The 19,884-nt window shown below is 38.6% G+C and overlaps 1 protein-coding gene across 3 annotated transcripts in view; it reads right to left on the bottom strand.

The window, feature by feature from the left end:
* Window positions 1-19,884, bottom strand: part of LOC150084557 (disheveled-associated activator of morphogenesis 2-like) — a 575,048-nt gene that overhangs the window by 25,131 nt on the left and 530,033 nt on the right. For all 3 annotated transcript variants that reach the window (XM_090375315.1, XM_090375314.1, XM_090375316.1), the window contains exon 23: window positions 4,360-4,491. In XM_090375315.1, the coding sequence (XP_090231441.1) occupies window positions 4,360-4,491 (132 nt within the window). The remainder of the gene's footprint in view (window positions 1-4,359; window positions 4,492-19,884) is intronic.

The following is a 19,884-nucleotide window of genomic DNA, read 5'->3' as shown; positions in this document are numbered from 1 at the left end:
CTCCATTTTAAAATCTCATCCTTTATCTAAACCTTGGTTTTCCAATAAATGTGTTAAGGCTGTTCAAGAGAAGAACGTTGCATATCGTAATTGGCTTGTTTCCAAATCTTCAGTTTCATTTTCTGCCTACACCAAAGCTCGCAACAATTGTAAAGCAGTTATTAATCAGTCCAAACTAGACTTTGAACAGCCCAAGAGTAGAAAACTTGCTTCTTGCCCAAATGGTAACCGAACGTTCTGGTCTCTTGCCAAAGCTATTGGCCGCAACTTTTGCCTATCTCTGCTCCCATCTCTGTCAAAATCAGATGGTTCTATTGTCACTTCAGCCAAAGATAAAGCTGACCTGCTAGCATCACATTTTTCTTCCAATTCATGTATTAATGACCTTGGTAAAACACCTTTGATTTTTTGTACCAGGCGCCGTATTGCATGGGGCTCCGTTTTGATCAAAAATTTTATTTTTGGGGTGCCTATTTTACTTTTTCCACCAAACGCCATTTTATCGTGCTACAGCTGTGAACCAGTCTGGGGAATTCAATAAACTAGAAAAATCAAATAACTGGTTAATCTATTAATTATTAGTTAACTAAGGAATTAACTGGATTAGTAGGTCTTCGAAAACTAATTTATACATGCCTATTAAACAGGAGGTAGTGTAAATTTAATTTATGTAAGATTTTTTAAATATGTTCTATTATAACATGCCCCTTTTGTAAAATTTATAAAGCTTAAAAATAAAAAAAAAAATGATCAGGTGCTGAAAACCAAACTGGCCTAAGGGCTCCACATACCCTTGAGCCGGTTGATTGATTGATTGATTTGGTAGTTGTTGGCGCATCGGCTTCTGTGGCCATATTGCACCTCCCAAGGTTTTTTGCAGTACTTTGATCCAAGCCCGAGGCAGGAATCGAACCCGCAACCTTTGGGTTGCCGGGTAGGTACTTTACCCACTCGGCTAGCCCGGTCGGCCCTTGAGCCGGCCCTGCCTGGTAGTTAGCATTAACTTAGTTGTAAATAGCAATTCTGAGTATAAGTTTAAATGTAAAGTAATAGCAATAAGTTCTGTATTCATCTTATTTGAATTTAAATTTTAAAATTATATTTAATGTTAACTGATTGGTATGTCTTCCAGCTGTAGGATGTTATTGCAGCTTGTAAGCTAGGTGCATTTTACCAAATTACTAATATTGCTTGCTCCATTGTGGAAGATGGTCATTGGTAGGTAAAGTATAATTTAATTCTGATGTATATCCACAAGGATATACATCAGAATTAAATCACATATGATGATATGTGGTTCCACAGCAAAATATGTTAATCATCATTTGCTATGGAGCCACTGTCCCAACCACTTTTTTGCCAGTCACAACCTTCTGCTCTCCTGGCCTGACAATATTACCCAGTGTGCAAGAATATTTGCTGATGCTATCGAGGCAGTGTTAGGTGGGTCGGAAAACTGCTTGCTTGGGGGGGGGGATACAAGGACTAATAGATTAACAATAGCCACTGGCAGAGGTGAAAGTGATTCTTGCACTGCTTCTATTGAAATAAGCAGCAGCCTGGAAAACAAGATGCAGGATATTTCAGAGACTTTTTTTTGGCTGATGCTGCATAAGCTCATATACTTGCTTTCTTTCATCACATGCCACTACTACTACAAGTAATTATAGACCTGTGAGTTTAACTTCTGTTCCAGGAAAATTAATGGAGGCACTGGTTAAAGAAGCACTGCAGGATCATCTAGACAAGACTTCAGTTATAGCTCGGACACAGCATGGTTTTGTTAAGGGAAAGTCTTGCCTGACCAATTTGATTGGATACTATGGTGCCGTCACAAAAGAACTGGATGCAGGGAATAACTTTGATATTATATACTTGGATCTTAGAAAGGCTTTTGATACTGTTGCACATGGAAGACTGCTGCACAAATTGGAGCAGTGTGGCATTGGAGGCAAATTGCTGCTATGGATAAAGGGGTGGTTGAGGGGGGAGAAGACAGAGAGTGGTAATCAACGGACACTGCTCATCGTGGACTAATGTTATTTGTGGAATCCCTCGGGGTTCAGTGTTGGGTCCATTATTGTTTTCTGTATTTATAAATAATATTGATGATGGTATATTAAGCTTAATGTCCAAGTTTGCAGATGATACAAAAGTTGGCAGGGTTGTTAAGGACACTACTGATGCTATGCTGCTGCAACAGGATCTGAAAAAGTTGAGCAGATGGGCTGAGAGGTGGCAAATGAAGTTTAACATTGACAAATGTAAAGTACTGCATATGGGAAACAGCAACCCCAGAGCAAGGTATCAACTCTGTGGTACTACACTGACAGTGGTAGAGAATGAAAAGGACCTGGGGGGAGATTGTGCCGGCAGATATGAAGTTCTCTGAGCAGTGCAGACGGGCTACAAGAGTAGCTCATGGTGTCTTGTCAATGATATACAGGAATTTTTCTAGCAGGGATAAGGAGGTGATTATTCCCTTGTAGAAGGCAATGGTCAGGCCACACCTTGAGTACTGTATACAGGTCTGGAGGCCTCATTTCAAGAATGATGTAGAGCTGCTGGAACGAGTACAGAGAAGGGCAACAAGATTAGTGAATGGAACAAAGGGTTGCTCTTACGAAGAAAGGCTTAAGTTATGCAAATTACAGTGTCTGGAGACTAGGCACCTGCGAGGTGATCTGGTTGAGGTGTAAAAAGCCTTGAATGGTTTGAGCATGCTCAGTGCCGATGGGATTCTTCCTCTTGCTCAGAATAATCACCTGAGAAGGCATAAATTCAGATTGAGGAAAGACAGATGTAGGATAGATGTGCGGAAATTTGCCTTTAGCCAGCGGGTAGTTGGTTGGTGGAACAGACTTCCATCCCATGTTGTGGAAGTTGTAGCCTAAATAAATTTAAGGCTCAGCTGGACAGGTATTTCGAACGAATGGAGGGGTGAAGGGGAAGTTTTTTTTTTTTTGGCTGATTATACATAAGCTTGCTTTCTTGCATCATATGCCTCTGCTAATGCTAATGCTAATGCTAATATTGGCGCCAACACCGGGAGTCATAACTTCTAAAAATCTCTAGTGAAATTCAAAATAAAAAGCTAATGAATGCTACTAAACCTATTTAATATCTCTGTAAAACATAATGTCATATGTTAATTAATGGAGAATACCGTAAAAATTTTAAATATTTATCCCTTTACAGCAACCAAAAATCCACCAACTGTTGTCTTCTGCAACTAGAGTGCCCTCTCATCTTTGATAAATATACAAAACAACAATGGGCTCAACACCTAACCCTGAGGGACACCACTAGTAACATTAGTTCATGTAGAGCAGTACCCGTTGATCACTACTCTCTGTCCCACTCAACCCTCCTTTTATCCATTGTAGCAACTTGCCCTTAAGGCCATAATGCTCCAATTTGCACAATTGACAAATGCATATGGATAGCACTAATTAATCCCACAATAACATAACAAACGTGGGATGCCACACTCAAGATAGCAGAGAACAAAAAAGACTTGGGGGTAATTGTATAGTTAGACAGGAAGATCAGCAGTACAGGTGGGCAGCTGGAACGGCTCATGGAGTTGTGTCAATGATATTGTGAATTTTTATAAGGGGGTGATTATCATTGGTTAGGCCACATGTTGGGTATTGCCTATACATGTCGGAAGCCTTAGTGAAGGATATGGATCTGTTGGAATGGGTGCAGAGAAGAGCAACAAGATTAGTTAGTGGAACAAAAGGTATTCCTTCCAAGGTAGATTTTAGTTCTGCAAGTTGCATTGTCTGAAAACTAGGCACCTCAATCAACAAACACCTCAATCGGCAATCCTGTGAGATCCGAATGACATGTCTGATAGGTTGGGTAAGCTAAATGTTGATGGCATCCTTACTTGTGCTCAGAAAACACATATATAAGGAGTCATAAATTTAAATTGAGGAAGGATGTTTGCGGGACAGACTTGGGGAAGTTTTCTTTCAGCCAGAGAGTAGTGGTTGTTTTAACAAACTTCTGTCTGTTGTTGTGGAAGTGGATAGTTTTAATAAATTTAAGAAAGGATTGGACAGATTATTAGAAACAGCTTTTGGGAATGTTTATTTTTTATTTATTTTGTGTGTGTGTGTGTGTGTGCGCGCGCGCGCGCGCGCGTGCGTGTGTGCGTGCGCGTGTGTGTGTGTGTGTGTGTGTGTGTGTGCGTGTGTGTGTGTGCGTGTGTGTGCGTGTGCATGCGTGCTGATAATGTATCATAAGCCTGCTTTCTTGCATCATTTGCTGTATTAATACTAATGTGTGTTCATAACAGGATAAAGGCTAAAAATAAAATGGATATAGAGAGTAATAAGTAATGGACTTTACCTTCACTTTCATATCCTGAAAGTTTTCTTCAATTTCTGAGAATTTATAGGTAGCCATGGTAATAAACTCTTTCATCACTGGTATGTATTTATCTCCTTGAACATGTGGCTGGCTTCGGTGAAATTCTAATTCCTGCAATGAAAAATATATTTATTATACTTGAGTTTTATTGGGGGAAAAAATTCAATACATGCATTTTATGCATTTTCATGTAAATACACATAATCCAATTGATTTTTCAATAGTTATGAATTTCATGGAAATTAAAACCACAACTCTGTACCCACTGAGCGAACTGCAAAATATTCGCAGTGTCTTTAGCTTCAAAAATTCTTTCTTTACAAAACTATTTTAGCATTCGTTAAAATATATTTTCAATCAACTTGCAGCTGTTTTTTGTGTCAATGTTGTTGTGACCATCATATTACCAGCATTACTGGTAAAAATCCTGAACAGGATTTTTACCAATAATGCTGCCTTCCTTTCCTAGTACCTGTTGATTGGACAAAGTTGATTTCATTACTCTTGTCTTCCTGTCTATCAACTCATAGCTGACTGATAAAGCATCAATATTTTGTGTAATTTTATTGGGTGGGATGCTTAGTCAGTAAATGGCATTCATTTTATTTTTTGCAGTGGTCTTAACATGTAAATTACTTAAAAAGTCTTAACATGTAAATTACTGGGGAAAAAAAAAAAAAAAACTGAATTTGATCTGGCATCAGAGAGCATTCTTCTTTGGCATATGTTACAGCCAAATTTGCTCCAATGCCTTTCTGATGCTAGCATATTAGTTTTCTAAATCTGATGCATTTTATACCAGATGCAGAACAGATGCTTAATGAAAACTCTACAGTAAACTGTACTAAGACACTAGTGAAGTAAATGATGGAAGTGAGAAAGAATTTAAAAAAAAAAATCATGTCTACTTAAATAAACTTTGAAAATGATAGACACAGTGCTGAGATTTTTATAACTATATGGTACTGACTATGCTGGCATACTCCATGTTTAAAATAAAAAATAAAAACTCATTAAAAACTAATATATAAATAATTAAATCTGAAGGAAAGAAAGTTTAATGACTGCCTTTTTTTGTATAATAAGCATTTTGTTTGTTTATGGAGCTGTTGTATAGAACAGTAAGTTAGTAAATTCATTACAGCACATCTATATGCACACAGTAGTTTCTAGTGTGCTCCAATGTTTTATTTAAAATGTTTCTAGATATTAACTTAGATATTAGATATTCTAAATATTAATTTATATATTAGAAATTCTAAATATTAACTTAGATATTAGATATTCTTAATATTAATTTATATATTAGAAATTTTAAATATTAACTTAGTGATTCATTTTCACATCTCTGAGCTTACACTTTTAAGTTATAAATGAATACACTTTACTGGAGCTAGTTGTAAATGTTTTGTACTTTACCAATACTGTAATTCAAATAAATTTAAATAATTCTCTTAAAACCATATTTCTTAATTACACAGTGTAGTCTTTCCAGTAATAGAGATTTAACCATATATTTTTGTATTGTGGGTATACTGTATCCAAAAATTCCATCAATTCCTATAACCCCAACTTTTATCTCATCTGTGTCAGCATCATGATTAGTCAAACAAATAGAAAACAAACTTATGTGCAAAAAGATCTAAACTCCCTGATTCATTTCACAAATATACATGGTCTCGGGTCCATTTTCAATGTCTCAACCCCACCTACAATTTGCTAAGCTTTCACTTACCCTTTCAGACATCTCAATTATTGTTTGCCTCAAGCAACACTCATCTCGGTTGCACTAATTATTCATTCTATGATTCTTTATGCTTTAATGGTAAGAATTCTACATATGTCCAGTCTTGATATTCGTGTCAGAGATTTCCTGACTAGAATCTCATATATTTGATCTCCTCTGGTTTAAAATCTCTTTACCCCCCCTCCCCCAATCTGTAAAATTAATCTGTTGCCACTCTTGTTCATCCAGCTCTGCAAATCATCCAGAACTTTTCTCCCTTTCTTTGAGATTTGAATTTCTCCAGTCCAGTTTTCCCAACAGTAAAGTAATTAATTTAGTAAAGTAAATTATTGTCCTTGGTGATTTTAATTACCAAGAACAATTACTTTACTATTAGGAAAACTGGACAACTTCTTTATTTGCCTATATTAGGGATTCCAGATAGTCATCCTAACCACATAACCCAGCACTCTTGAATCCCTTTAAATTATACAGTTAATGTTAGTGGTTCTCTGAGTCATCAAAAATTTTTGATGACTCAGAACCCTTTGATGAATCAGATCCTTCCCACAGCAAATTGTAGCTTTCAGTCATTTGGTATTACAAAAATGCAAAATGGAATGAACTGTGAAACTGTTGGGGATGTCCTCCTTTGTTCCTCATTGCCCTGAAATCTATTCCTTTATCTAAACCGTGGTTTTCAAATAAATGTTTCAAAACTGTTCAAGTTAAGAAAGCATTGCAACTGTCTTGTATCCAAATGTCCAGCTTCATTTTCTGCCTACAGTAAACCTCACAACAGTTATAAAAAACTAAGTAATGAATCGAAACTTCATTTTGAATAAGAGTAAGTTAATGCTTTTTTGCACAAATGGAAGTTGAGCCTTCTGTTCTCTGGACAAAACTACTGGTTGCAATTTCTGTCTATCCATATTTCCACCTCTGTGATAGTTCCATTACATTCTCATCTGAATATATAGCTGACTTATTACCATCCTACTTTCTTTCTTCTGGTCCATTCATTGATGGTCATGGTAAACCACCTCCTGTCTCAACCAATACACTCCACTCAGTGCCTCCCATGGTCTTCTGACAGAAGGATGTTAAAAGAATTCTGAACAGTCTTGATACCAAGAAAGCTCCAATTTTTTTATGGCATTTCGCCATTTGTTTTCCACAACCAGTATTCCAGAGCTTACTTCTGTTTTGTGCTGCCTTTTTTGCACTCTCTTATTTCTACTGCCCCAGTATTTACTGCTATTGTTTCCTAAGTAATAGTGAACTCCATCAACTCTTATACTATCCATCTCATCAATTATTCCCAACATGCATTCTATTAGTGTTGAGCTACTGGTGATACCTTGGATTATGTTTCACGTCTTTGGCCAAATGCAGTGGAAAAGTTTAGTGAATCTTGAGGAGTTGCTCTTCATATTTTTAAAACTGCTGATCATGTTTGGCATGAAGAGTTTCTAAACAAGTCTGTCTTATAGTTTATAGTTTTCTTTCTGCTTTTTTTTTTAATTGGGTAGCCAGTTTTCTCTCTGACCACTCGCTGCCATTGCTGGTAGATTTCTGTTTCCTAGCTTCTCAACTAATGCTGGTGTTTTCCAATGTAATGTTTTTTTCCCATTATTCCCTTTTCTGCTTACTCAAAATCCTGTGTGTAGTTTTGCTAATTACAGCATCAAGGGCAAGTTACTACTCTGGATAAAGGGATGGTTGAGAGAGAGAGAGAGAGGGGGAGCCACTGCTCTTCGTGGACTAATGTTATTAGTGGAATACCTCGTTGTTTTCTAAATTTATTAATGATATTTATGAAGATATATCAGACTTAATGTCTAAGTTTTCAGATGATAGAAAGCTTGGCAGGGTGGTTAATAACAGTTATTAGGGTAAGCTGCTGCAAGAACAATCTAAACAAATTATCCCAATGTACTGAGAAATGGCAGTTGAAGTTTAACATTGATAAATGCAAGGTTATGTATATGGGTTGCAGTAATCCAAGATTAAGGTACCTACTGTGTGGCATTACACTCAAGACAGTGGAAAATGAAAAAAGACCTGAGGATAATTGTACAGTCAGATATAAAGTTCTGCGGCCAATTCAGACAGGCTGCCAAGACAGCTCATCGAGCTTCTTTGTCTATGATATACAGGAACTTTGCTAGTGGGGAGAGAGAAATGATTATCCTGTTGTATACGGCAATGGCTAGGTCACATCTTGAGTACTGCATACGGGTCTGGAGGCCTCATTTTAGGAAGGATGTAGATCTGCTAGAATGGATGCAGAGAAGGCATTGAAATTGATGAAGAGAATGAAAGGGTAGTCTTACCAAGACAGGATTCAGTTCTGCAAATTGCAGCGTGTTGAGACTAGATGCTGGCAAGGTGATGTAAGGCTTTAAATTAGCATTAGCATTAGCATTAGTAGGCGCCTCCATAGCCAGGTGGGAAGGAGCAGCAGTGCGTAGCACACGCTTCTTGATTAAACCGGGGTTCGAGCCCGTCACCACCAAATACGGAGGATGCGGAAAAGGTCTGGGAATGACCCCCGCATATCCCGGAGCAATATGGCCTTAGTTGCTAATGCTCCTAAAAACCAAATCACAAACAATCACAAGCATTAGCATTAGTAGAGGCATATGATGCAAGAAAGCAAGCTTATTCAGCATCAGCCAAAAAAAAACACAACCACTACTCCCATTTCACCCCTCCGTTCGTTCGAAATACCTGTCCAGCTGAGCCTTAAATTTGTTTAGGCAATCAACTTCAACAACAAGTGATGGAAGTCTATTCCACAAACCAACTGCCCGCTGGCTAAAGGCAAATTTCCGCACATCTATCCGACATCCGTCCTTCCTCAATTGGAATTTATGTCCTCTCAGGTGATTATTCTGAGCAAGAGGAAGAATCCCATCGGCATTGAGCATGCTCAAGCCATTCAAAGCCTTATACACCTCTATCAGATCACCTCGCCGATGCCTAGTCTCCAGACTCTGTAATTTGCAAAACTTAAGCCTTTCTTCGTAAGAGCAACCCTTTGTTCCATTCACAAATCTTGTTGCCCTTCTCTGTACTCGTTCCAGCAGCTCTACATCCTTCTTGAAATGACACCTCCAGACCTGTATACAGTACTCAAGGTGTGGCCTGACCAATGCCTTATACAAGGGAATAATCACATCCCTATCCCTGCTAGAAAAATTCCTGTATATCATTGACAAGACACCATGAGCTACCCTTGCAGCTCGTCTGCACTGCTCAGAGAACTTCATATCTGCCTGCACAATTACGCCCAGGTCCTTTTCATTCTCTACCACTGTCAGCGTAGTACCACAGAGTTGATACGTTGATCTGGGGTTACTGTTTCCCATACATTTGTGAATGTTAAACTTCATTTGCCACCTCTCAGCCCATCTGCTCAACCTTTCCAGATCCTGTTGCAGCAGCATAGCATCAGTAGTGTCCTTAACAACCCTGCCAACCTTTGTATTGTCTGAAAACTTGGACATTAAGCTTGATATACCATCATCAATATCATTTATAAATACAGAAAACAACAATGGACCCAACACTGAACCCTGAGGAACTCCACTAATAACATTAGTCCACGTTGAGCAGTGTCCATTGATTACCACTCTCTGTCTTCTGCCACTCAACCATCCCTTTATCCATAGCAGCAATTTGCCTCCAATGCCACACTGCTCCAATTTGTGCAGCAGTCTTCCATGCACAACAGTATCAAAAGCCTTTCTAAGATCCAAATATATAATATCAAAGTTATTCCCTGCATCCAGTTCTTTTGTGACTACATCATAGTATCCAATCAAATTGGTCAGACAAGACCTGCCCTTAACAAAACCATGCTGTGTCTGAGCTATAACTGAATTCTTGTCCAGATGATCCTGCAGTGCTTCTTTAACCAGTGCCTCCATTAATTTTCCTGGAACCGAAGTTAAACTAACAGGTCTATAATTACTTGTGTCAGCCTTTGATCCTCCTTTGTGAATTGGGGTTACATTTGCACATCTCCAGTCTATGGGTACCTCCCCTGAGTCCAAAGAAGCTTTCATAATTATGGCTAGGGGTTTGCTTACTTCCTTTGCTGCCTCCTTTAATATAACTGGATAGATCCCATCCACCCCGGGTGCCTTTTTTATGTTTATCCTCAACAATTTCTCCTTCACTTTCCTCTCAGTTATTAGAAAATCATCTAGCTCACTGCCAATGTTTACTTCACCTACGACAATCCCCTTCTTGAATAACTCCTCATGTGTGAATGTAGATGCAAAATACTTGTTTAGATTGTTAGCCACCTGAGCAGGATCCTCAACTGTTGAACCATCAACATCCAGTGGACCAATCTGATTCATCCCTTTCCTTCTTGAGTTTAAACAGGTAAAGAACTCTTTTCTGTTTTTCTTTGAATCCTTTGCCAAGGATTTCTCATAATCTGCCTTTGCCTGCCTAATCTCCTTTGTGACTTGGTTACAGACCAACTTATATCTATCATAGGCTTCCATGTCACCCATTAATTTGTATGTATCCCATGCATTTTTCTTCTCTGCCATATGTCTGACTGTTTGATTGACCACACTCAATGCTGATGGTTTTCTTCCTCCTCTTGCTCAGACTACACACACACATGATGGGGCATAAATTCAAATTGAGGAAGTATGATTGCAGGATAGATGTGAGGCAGTTTCCTTTCAGAAGTGGGTAGTTGGCTTTTAGAACAAACTTCCATCTAGTGCAGGGGTGGGAAAACCTTTTACAATGGAAGGGCAAATTTTATTTAACCAAGATACTATTAGGCTGCATGCTGAGAATTAAAAAATATAAAAAAAAAATTTATTTTTGTAGGCATATTTACAATTTTAATTACAGCCTGTTATTGTATGAAGAATTTAAGCAAAAAAATTAGCAAAGACATTTACTTGTTTAGCAAAGGTTATAATAAAACTAAAAATAGACGATTTAGACAACAAACCATTTAATGACTTTTTTTTTTTGGACTGCTTAATACCAGATAGTAGTCTGATATTTGGTTCCAACATCTGAGCATAGTTTTAGTTGCTCCTGCAAGTGAATATCCATCATCTGAGATCTCAAGCTTGTTTTTATTTGAGTCATATATGAAAATGTTGATTCACAACAGTAGGTTGTGCCAAAACAAGATAGCATTTGACAAGCATGTTGATGCAGACATGGGTATTCAACAGCATTTTTCCATATTTAAAGAGGATCTTTCTTCATGTCAAATAGAGACTTCAGAATATTCTGAGGTTAATTCCATCTGTAAGTCATCAGGTGCTTTGGAGACATTGTTTGTATCCTGTTCATTAATTACTTTTGCCAGTTCAGGAAAATGTTCAGCTGAACATTCTGATTGGTTAAGCAAAGTTTTGAAAAATATCAGTTTTTCCAAAATGCCTGTATTTTAAGCCACATATCATATTTAGATTTTGTATCACCTTGCAAAAAAATATTCAGATCATTTTGCTTTGACAATATATCACATAAAAATGCAATATCTCTGCAGAATTCCACTTTTGACAATTCACAATGTTGGTTTAGTTCCTCAAAAAAAAGCTTATGATTTGTTTTCACAAAGATAAAAGTTTGACAAGTATTTGTCCTTGGGACAACCACCACACTTTAGAATGATATGACAGATCCACGCTGAATGTTTCATCATTAAGCTGAAGAATGTTGTGAAATTGGCGATGTTGTGATGTATGCTCGAATGTAGTTTACTGTACCTCTAACTTTATTTATAACTTTACTTATTTATAACTTTATTTACCTATAACTTTATTTGGCACATAGATTCTGCTGATGAAGTGAAAGGAAATCAAAGTATCTGGATCTGCCAATTCTTTCTGTAGTAATGCAACAAATCCTCCATGTTTTCCTCTCATGGAAGGTGTGCCATCAGTTTCACTTGACGGCATTTTCCTTTGAAGATGGTGAACATGTAAATTCCACGTGTCCTGGCAGTAAGGGTACCCAAAGTAACCCCTCCTGACAATGAAAATCCACAATTATAACACAAATAAAAAAATAACACTTGCTCTGAGTCAGTAATGTCAGTGGATCTATCCAAGGCAATCAAATAATAAATGGCTTCGCTTTGGCATATTGCATGAAGTTGTTCTGTTATATTACAAGCTAATTCATGTTGCCAATCAGTTATGGTCCTCCTTGGAAGAGGTAGTTGGTTGTACTTCTTAACCTTAGCTGAATCTAAACATCCCACAACTTCACCAATGCATTCTTTTATTATTTCCACATCACTAAATGGCTTAACTCTTCTTCTAAGTATATATGCTACTTTGTGTCACTTCAGTGATGTCATCCCTTGTCCTGATGTAGTTTTGAATACTTGTTGCTGCTGCTGCTGCTTTCCATCTTTCATCTTTCATTTTCTTAAGTGCAGACTTTCGAGGTTCTCCTTCTAGTTCAACATATTTGTTGTCCTTATGAGTTGCACAATGCTGATATGCATTGTATTTCTTTACTGTTGCCAATATGGTCTTGGCACACCCAGGGTCCTGAGCTGGATATCATCATTCTTCTTTTTCCTGGTGATTCCCTTCTACTTTTGTCTCTCTCTTTCTCTCAGGGTGGGAAGAAGCAGCCAGGTGGGAAGAAGCAGCCAGGTGGGAAGAAGCAGCAGTGCGTAGCACACGTTTCTTGATTAGCCAGAGGTTCGAGCCTGTCACCACCAAATATAGAGGATGCGGAAAGGTCAGGGAATGCCCACCGCATATTCCCGGAGCAATGTAGTCTTAGTTCCTAATGCTCCTAAAAACCAAAAACAACAACATCTTTCAGGGTAACTAGGGAATTTTTTTTTTTTTTTTTTTTTGGCTGGTGGAGCATAAGCCTCAGGCTTCCTTGCACCACATAGCTAACTAGTAAAAATTAAAAATGACATACACTGACTGATTGAAGATTCAGTTTTAAAGGAAACAAGCACTGGAAACCAATGGCACTGGGTAGAATGACCAGAATGTCAACTGATACTAACAGCAGTCAGCGATATGAATCATCACTAATAAGAAAGGTAACGTTGCCAAATGAAGTTCAGTTTCAAGTGGAAGTGATGCCATAACATCTATATGAGAAATAATAATATTCTGTAAAGATTGGTGAATTAGAATAAATGCTTTACTTTGTATTTACTTATATATATTATATTATATATTTAATATAGAATTCATTATTATTTTCCTTAACTAGAAAAGGCAATGCATACATTTTCTTTAACATGTTACATTTCTTTTCTGTTAAGAAGCTCTCAGGCCTGTGACACGGATCACTGGATGGTTGCCAGTTCAATTACCGAGTTGCCACTGACAGGCCTCTTGCTAACTACACAATTATCAATATAAATAATTTTACCTCTTCACTTTGTTTTGTCCTCTTTTGTCTATCCAATATTTTTATGCCTTTTATGTTTATTTTGCTAATGTATGGCATAAATGTACACTAATTTATATAAGGAGAATAACAATATATAAAATTTACCTTAAAAATATTTTGAGTTTAGTGTTATGTCAGGAAATAAAAGGCGGATTTTGTATTTGAGAGAAAAAGACAAAAGTACCCCCAAAAAGCCACAGGTTCCCCAACCCTGATCTAGTGTTTGATCTGTTTTTTTTTTTTTTTAGGAGCATTAGCAGCTAAGGCCATATTGCTCCGGCAATATGCGGTGGTCATTCCCTGACCTTTCCGCATCCTCCATATTTGGTGGTGACGGGCTTGAACCCCGGTCTAATCAAGAAACATGTGCTATGCACTACTGCTCCTTCCCACCTGGCTACGGAGGCGCCTCTAGTGTTTGAATAAATTCAATTAAGAAGAAAATAAATTATTGGATAGGGTGGGCAAATGATGAGGGATATTTTTTTAAATTTGGCTATTGCTTTATAAGCTTGTTTCCTTACATCATATGTCAATAATAATAATAATAAGGGGGCACAATTAGCCAAAGCCTCCATAGCCAGGTGGGCAGGAGCAGCAGTGCGTAGCACACGCTTCTTGTTTAGACTGGGTTTCGAGCACCAAATACGGAGAATGCAGAAAGGTCAGGGAATGACCACCGCATATCCCTGGAGCAATATGGCCTTAGTTGCTGATGCTCCTAAAAAAACCAAATAACAATTAGCTAAAGGTTTAAGATGCCAGACCATCAATATCATGGATCAGCTCGAATCCCACTGTGGGAAAAAAAAAAAATAAATAATAATAAAAATCTGAAGAGGAGGGGAAAAAATTGGGAAAGTCACTTCATTGGACCTACCCCCCCCCAACAATGATGTGATGGCTAAGACAGAGAGTGGTGCCATTTTGTGTCGCTACCATAACTACTACCCACTGCTGGATGCCAAAGCTAAATAGGTCCACTTCCATAACTGAATGGAAAGTAGAAATATTAAACATACTGCATTGAGTGTGGTGCAGGATAAAGTTACTCATGTTCAGGCCTTAGGCAGAGGGGTTGGTTTAAAAATTCAGAGAGTGTCTCCCTTGGATGACAGTGGATCAAGTGGTACTGTCTCCTGTATGGTTACCACAACTAAAGGGCAAGACCATCCAGCTTAACCCACTGGAAATGTTTCCTACGCAAATGCACTAGTGACCACCCAGGAGGGCAGAAGAAGCCAATGCATGAAGTTGAGAATTGAAATGAATACATTCATCATGCAAGCATACTACGAAATAATGAAGCTAGAAACAGACATGATAATGTACAGGACAAAATTATACACCAAGTGGCTGGAACGGTTCCCAACTGTTCAGATCGCTAGATGGCAAATAGTAGACCAGAGACAGATCATCGTCAAGGTGCAATCTTGGAAAAAATCAAACACAATGTGAGCAATCAACTACAAAAGAACAACAAAGTCAGACACAACAGAACCAGAACTGGAGGAGAAACATCAAGTACAAGAACTACAATCCACAGCAGCTGAAGTAGAAACAGACAAGATTGTAATATCCAGAATAGTAGAGAAGTAGAAAAAAACCTTAACAGAATTCTAGGGAATGGATTCCACAAAGACCCACACCATACTGAAACAGAGACCCAACAGAATACCATGACATGTCACAAACCACCTCATTCAGCAAATAATACCAAATTACCGGCAGAATTACATAACAAGTACAGGTCACTGTTGAAAAAAAGCTGTGAATTAGGGTTGAATTTGAAAGTACAGTAATACTCCGACTTACGCTACCCCGACTTACGCGAACTCAGAGTTACGCGGTTCTTGATTTTTTCGTTTGGCAACGCTGCTGCCCACTATCTTCAAGGTCGTTTTTCATATGTTATCGATATGCGGTGCGACGGCGGAGATTGAGAGCGAAAGATGAACAAAATTCAACTTTGCTGCTTTTATGTTTTTTATATCAGTGAAGGGGAAACACATTTCACCATAATAACGTAAAAACCAACACAATTCCAGCTATCGGTATAATCGCAAATGCAATTAGATCGAGTTTACTACCAGTTTATAACAGATTTCACTAGCAGAAACGCAACTGGATTTTTATTGTTTTATGGTAGTAACCCCTAGAAATGTGAGGTGTTAATAGTGTATCTCTGCCTTTATGGTGTTGTTTATTCAGTTGCTACATGCGCGCAGCTTTATTTATGCGTATCAAGCGTGCCTCCTCGTTTTGTAATTGTGCTTTATTCCCTAAAAATGAGTAAAATACTTAATTAAAAGGTGTGAAAAGGAAGCATCCTGGTGAAGACACTGCAGATTTAGAGAGAAAAAGAAAAGCAATTATCGATAAACAGAGGCGGACTGGATCAAAAATTCTTACCCGGGAAAATTTATAGTGGCCTCACACTATGGTTTATGGCCAAAATCACACTGGCCCACCAGGGTTTCCCCGGTAAGGCTTATGGTCAGTCCGCCTCTGTTGATAGAGAAAAAATATGAAATTGTGAAACGCTTTGAGCGAAATGAAAGACCATGTGATATTGCACGTGCTACAGGCCTAAATGAAGCAACGGCGAAAAGCACATGACAATTGCAAACTTGACAGGTTGAAAATTGAAAAGGGTTCAATTGTAAAGGGCTTAAAAATTTTAGAAAACATAGACTCCAACGAAGAACGCGTTATAGCTACAAAGCAAGGAATAAAAAAATTATTAGCTTGCTACTAAGAAATTCTGTGTGAAAAAAAGAACGCGCTGTGTCGTCAGACGAATTTGTTAGATTTTATGAAGCCATCGACATCGAAATAACTTTTTAACGTAAGTCATTTGTTTTTTTAATACATATTTTGTATTAATATGTATAAAGAACTGCAATTTTATTAATATTTTTCTTCTAAACTAGTGTTTTTGTTAGTCCTTGGTCCCAATTAAGCAAAATTTATATGTATTTATATGCAAAGTTGTACCCCGACTTACGCGAATTCGACACGCGATTTTCGTCGGACCCACCTATCGCGTAACTTCGGGGTATTACTGTATCTGCAATTCTGCCCAGACACGATAGGAGGGAGTATATGATGAGAGCCTTGTCGATCAATTCGGCCCTCAAAAGATTGTACAAGGCTCAAGGGGTAGAATTTTTTTCAGCCTGATCTGTATTTGTTAACAGAAGGGATTGCTTCTACAGGGATGGGATACACTTAAATAGAAAGGGTGCAAGAATATTTGCTGATGCTATCGAGGCAGTGTTAGGTGGGTCGGAAAACTGCTAGCTTGGGGGGAGACAAAGACTAATGGATTAACAGTCGCCACTGGCAGAGGTGAAAGAGATTCTTGCACTGCTTCTATTGGAATGAGCAGAAGCCTGAAAAACAAGATGCAGGATATTTCAGAGACTGCTGGGAGTCATTGTGGTACAAGTAAACACATGGGTTGTGTTAGGGTAGCTAAGAAAAAGAACAGGTGCATGTATACTTGCGTGTACACCAATGCTAGGAGTTTGGTAAATAAATTTTATGAATTTGAGGTATTGCTCAAAGCATCAAAGGTGGATATTGTTGGGATATCAGAGACGTGGTGTCACACAGATATAAGAAATGCAGAACTGGAATTAGGGGAGTACAATGTCTACAGAAAGGATAGACAGGATAGGAAGGGAGGAGGGGCTATGCTATTAGTTAAGAAACACATAAAATCCAAGGAAGTGAAGCCAGTCGACATCGCTGGACAGTGCAGTGTCGAGTCAGTTTGGGATGACATAAGCACTGAAAGATCAAAATTGAGAGTAGGAGTGTGCTATAGGCCTAATGACTCTGATGAGTATAATAAGAAACTGTACAGGATAATAGAGTGGGCCAGTAAATCAGAGAGTCTTATAATGGGGGATTTTAATTTCCCAGATATTGACTGGAATTTGGGGACTGGTCACTCACACACTAGCAAGGCTTTGGTGGATTTATTGGATGATTGTTTTCTACATCAGTATGTTCGGGAGGCAGAGGGAGTAATACTCTTGATTTGATTATCAGTATTGATTCTTCATGCATTAAGAATCTGCATATAGAGGAACCAATAGGTGGCAGTGATCACAGTGTGCTGAAGTGGGATTTACTCAAAGAGGTAACTACTATCAGGGGTAAAGGGAAGGGTTATTGCTTTCGTAAAGGAGACTACGATGGTCTGAGACAGTATTTAAACTCTGTACAGTGGGACCAACTGATGATGTTACCAACAGCAAATTCAAAATGGGAAGCATTCAAAGAACTTATATTCGAAGCTACTAGGCTTTACATACCAACTAAGAAATATTGTTCAAGGTTTAGGCCTAAATGAATGTCAGACGAACTAATGAGACATGACAGAGAAGAAAAATGCTTGGGATACATATAAATTAACACGTGACACAGAAGCCTATGATAGATATAAGTTGATCTGTAACCAAGTTACAAAGGAGGTTAGGCAGGCGAAGGCAGATTATGAGAAATCTTTGGCAAAGGATGCAAAGAAAAACGGTAAAGAGTTATTTTCTTATGTAAACTCTAGAAGGAAGGGGATGAATCAGATTGGTCCACTTGATATCGATGGTTCAACTGTTGATGATCCTGCTCAGGTAGCTAACAAACTAAATTAATATTTTGCATCGACAATCACACATGAGGAGTTATTCAGCGAGGGGAATTCCAGAGGTGTATTCAACTCTGGCAGTAAGCTAGATAATCTTGTAATTACTGAGAGTAAAGTGGAGGAGAAATTGTTGAAGATAAACATAAGAAAGGCACCTGGGGTGGATGGGATCTATCCAGTTATATTAAAGGAGGCAGCAAAGAAAGTAAGCAAACCCTTGCCATAATAATGGAGCTTCCTTGGACTCAGGGGAGGTACCCATAGACTGGAGATGTGCAAATGTGACCCCAATTCAAAAAGGAGAATCAAAGGCTGACACAAGTAATTATAGACCTGTGAGTTTAACTTCTGTTCCAGGAAAATTAATGGAGGCACTGGTTAAGGAAGCACTGCAGGATCATCTGGACAAGATTTCAGTTATAGCTCGGACACAGCATGGTTTTGTTAAGGGGAATTCTTGCCTGATCAATTTTATTGGATACTATGATGAAGTCACAAAAGTACTGGATGCAGGGAATAACTTTGATATTATATACTTGGATCTTAGAAAGGCTTTTGATACTGTTGCACATGGAAGACTGCTGCACAAATTGGAGCAGTGTGGCACTGGAGGCAAATTGCTGCTATGGATAAAAGGGTGGTTGAAGGGGAGAAGACATAGAGTGGTAATCAACGGACACTGCTCATCGTGGACTAATGTTATTTGTGGAATCCCTCGGGGTTCAGTGTTGGGTCCATTATTGTTTTCTGTATTTATAAATAATATTGATGATGGTATATTAAGCTTAATGTCCAAGTTTGCAGATGATACAAAAGTTGGCAGGGTTGTTAAGGACACTACTGATGCTATGCTGCTGCAACAGGATCTGAAAAAGTTGAGCAGATGGGCTGAGAGGTGGCAAATGAAGTTTAACATTGACAAATGTAAAGTACTGCATATGGGAAACAGCAACCCCAGAGCAAGGTATCAACTCTGTGGTACTACACTGACAGTGGTAGAGAATGAAAAGGACCTGGGGGGAGTTGTTGTTTTGTTTGTTTTTTGGTTTTAAGGAGCATTAGCAACTAAGGCCATATTGCTCCGGGATATGCGGTGGTCATTCCTCGACCTTTCCGCATACTCCGTATTTGGTGGTGACGGGCTCGAACCCCGGTCTAATCAAGAAGCATGTGCTATGCACTGCTGCTCCTTCCCACCTGGCTACTGAGGCGCATCCTGGGGGGAGATTGTGCCGGCAGATATGAAGTTCTCTGAGCAGTGCAGACGGGCTACAAGAGTAGCTCATGGTGTCTTGTCAATGATATACAGGAATTTTTCTAGCAGGGATAAGGAGGTGATTATTCCCTTGTAGAAGGCAATGGTCAGGCCACACCTTGAGTACTGTATACAGGTCTGGAGGCCTCATTTCAAGAAGGATGTAGAGCTGCTAGAACGTGTACAGAGAAAGGCAACAAGGTTAGTGAATGGAGCAAAGGGTTGCTCTTATGAAGAAAGGCTTAAGTTTTGTAAATTACAGTGTCTGGAGACTAGGCACCAGCGAGGTGATCTGATAGAGGTGTATAAAGCCTTGAATGGTTTGAGCATGCTCAATGCTGATGGGATTCTGCCTCTTGCTCAGAATAATCACCTGAGAGGGCATAAATTCAAATTGAGGAAAGGCAGTGTAGGATATATGTCTGGAAATTTGTCTTTAGC

Source organism: Mastigoproctus giganteus, chromosome 6, assembly GCF_048544385.1.
Source record: "Mastigoproctus giganteus isolate SK-2022 chromosome 6, ASM4854438v1, whole genome shotgun sequence".
Lineage (NCBI taxonomy): Eukaryota > Metazoa > Arthropoda > Arachnida > Uropygi > Thelyphonidae > Mastigoproctus > Mastigoproctus giganteus.
The sequence above is the reverse complement of the archived record's forward strand: the minus strand, read 5'-3'. Positions and strand labels throughout refer to the sequence as shown.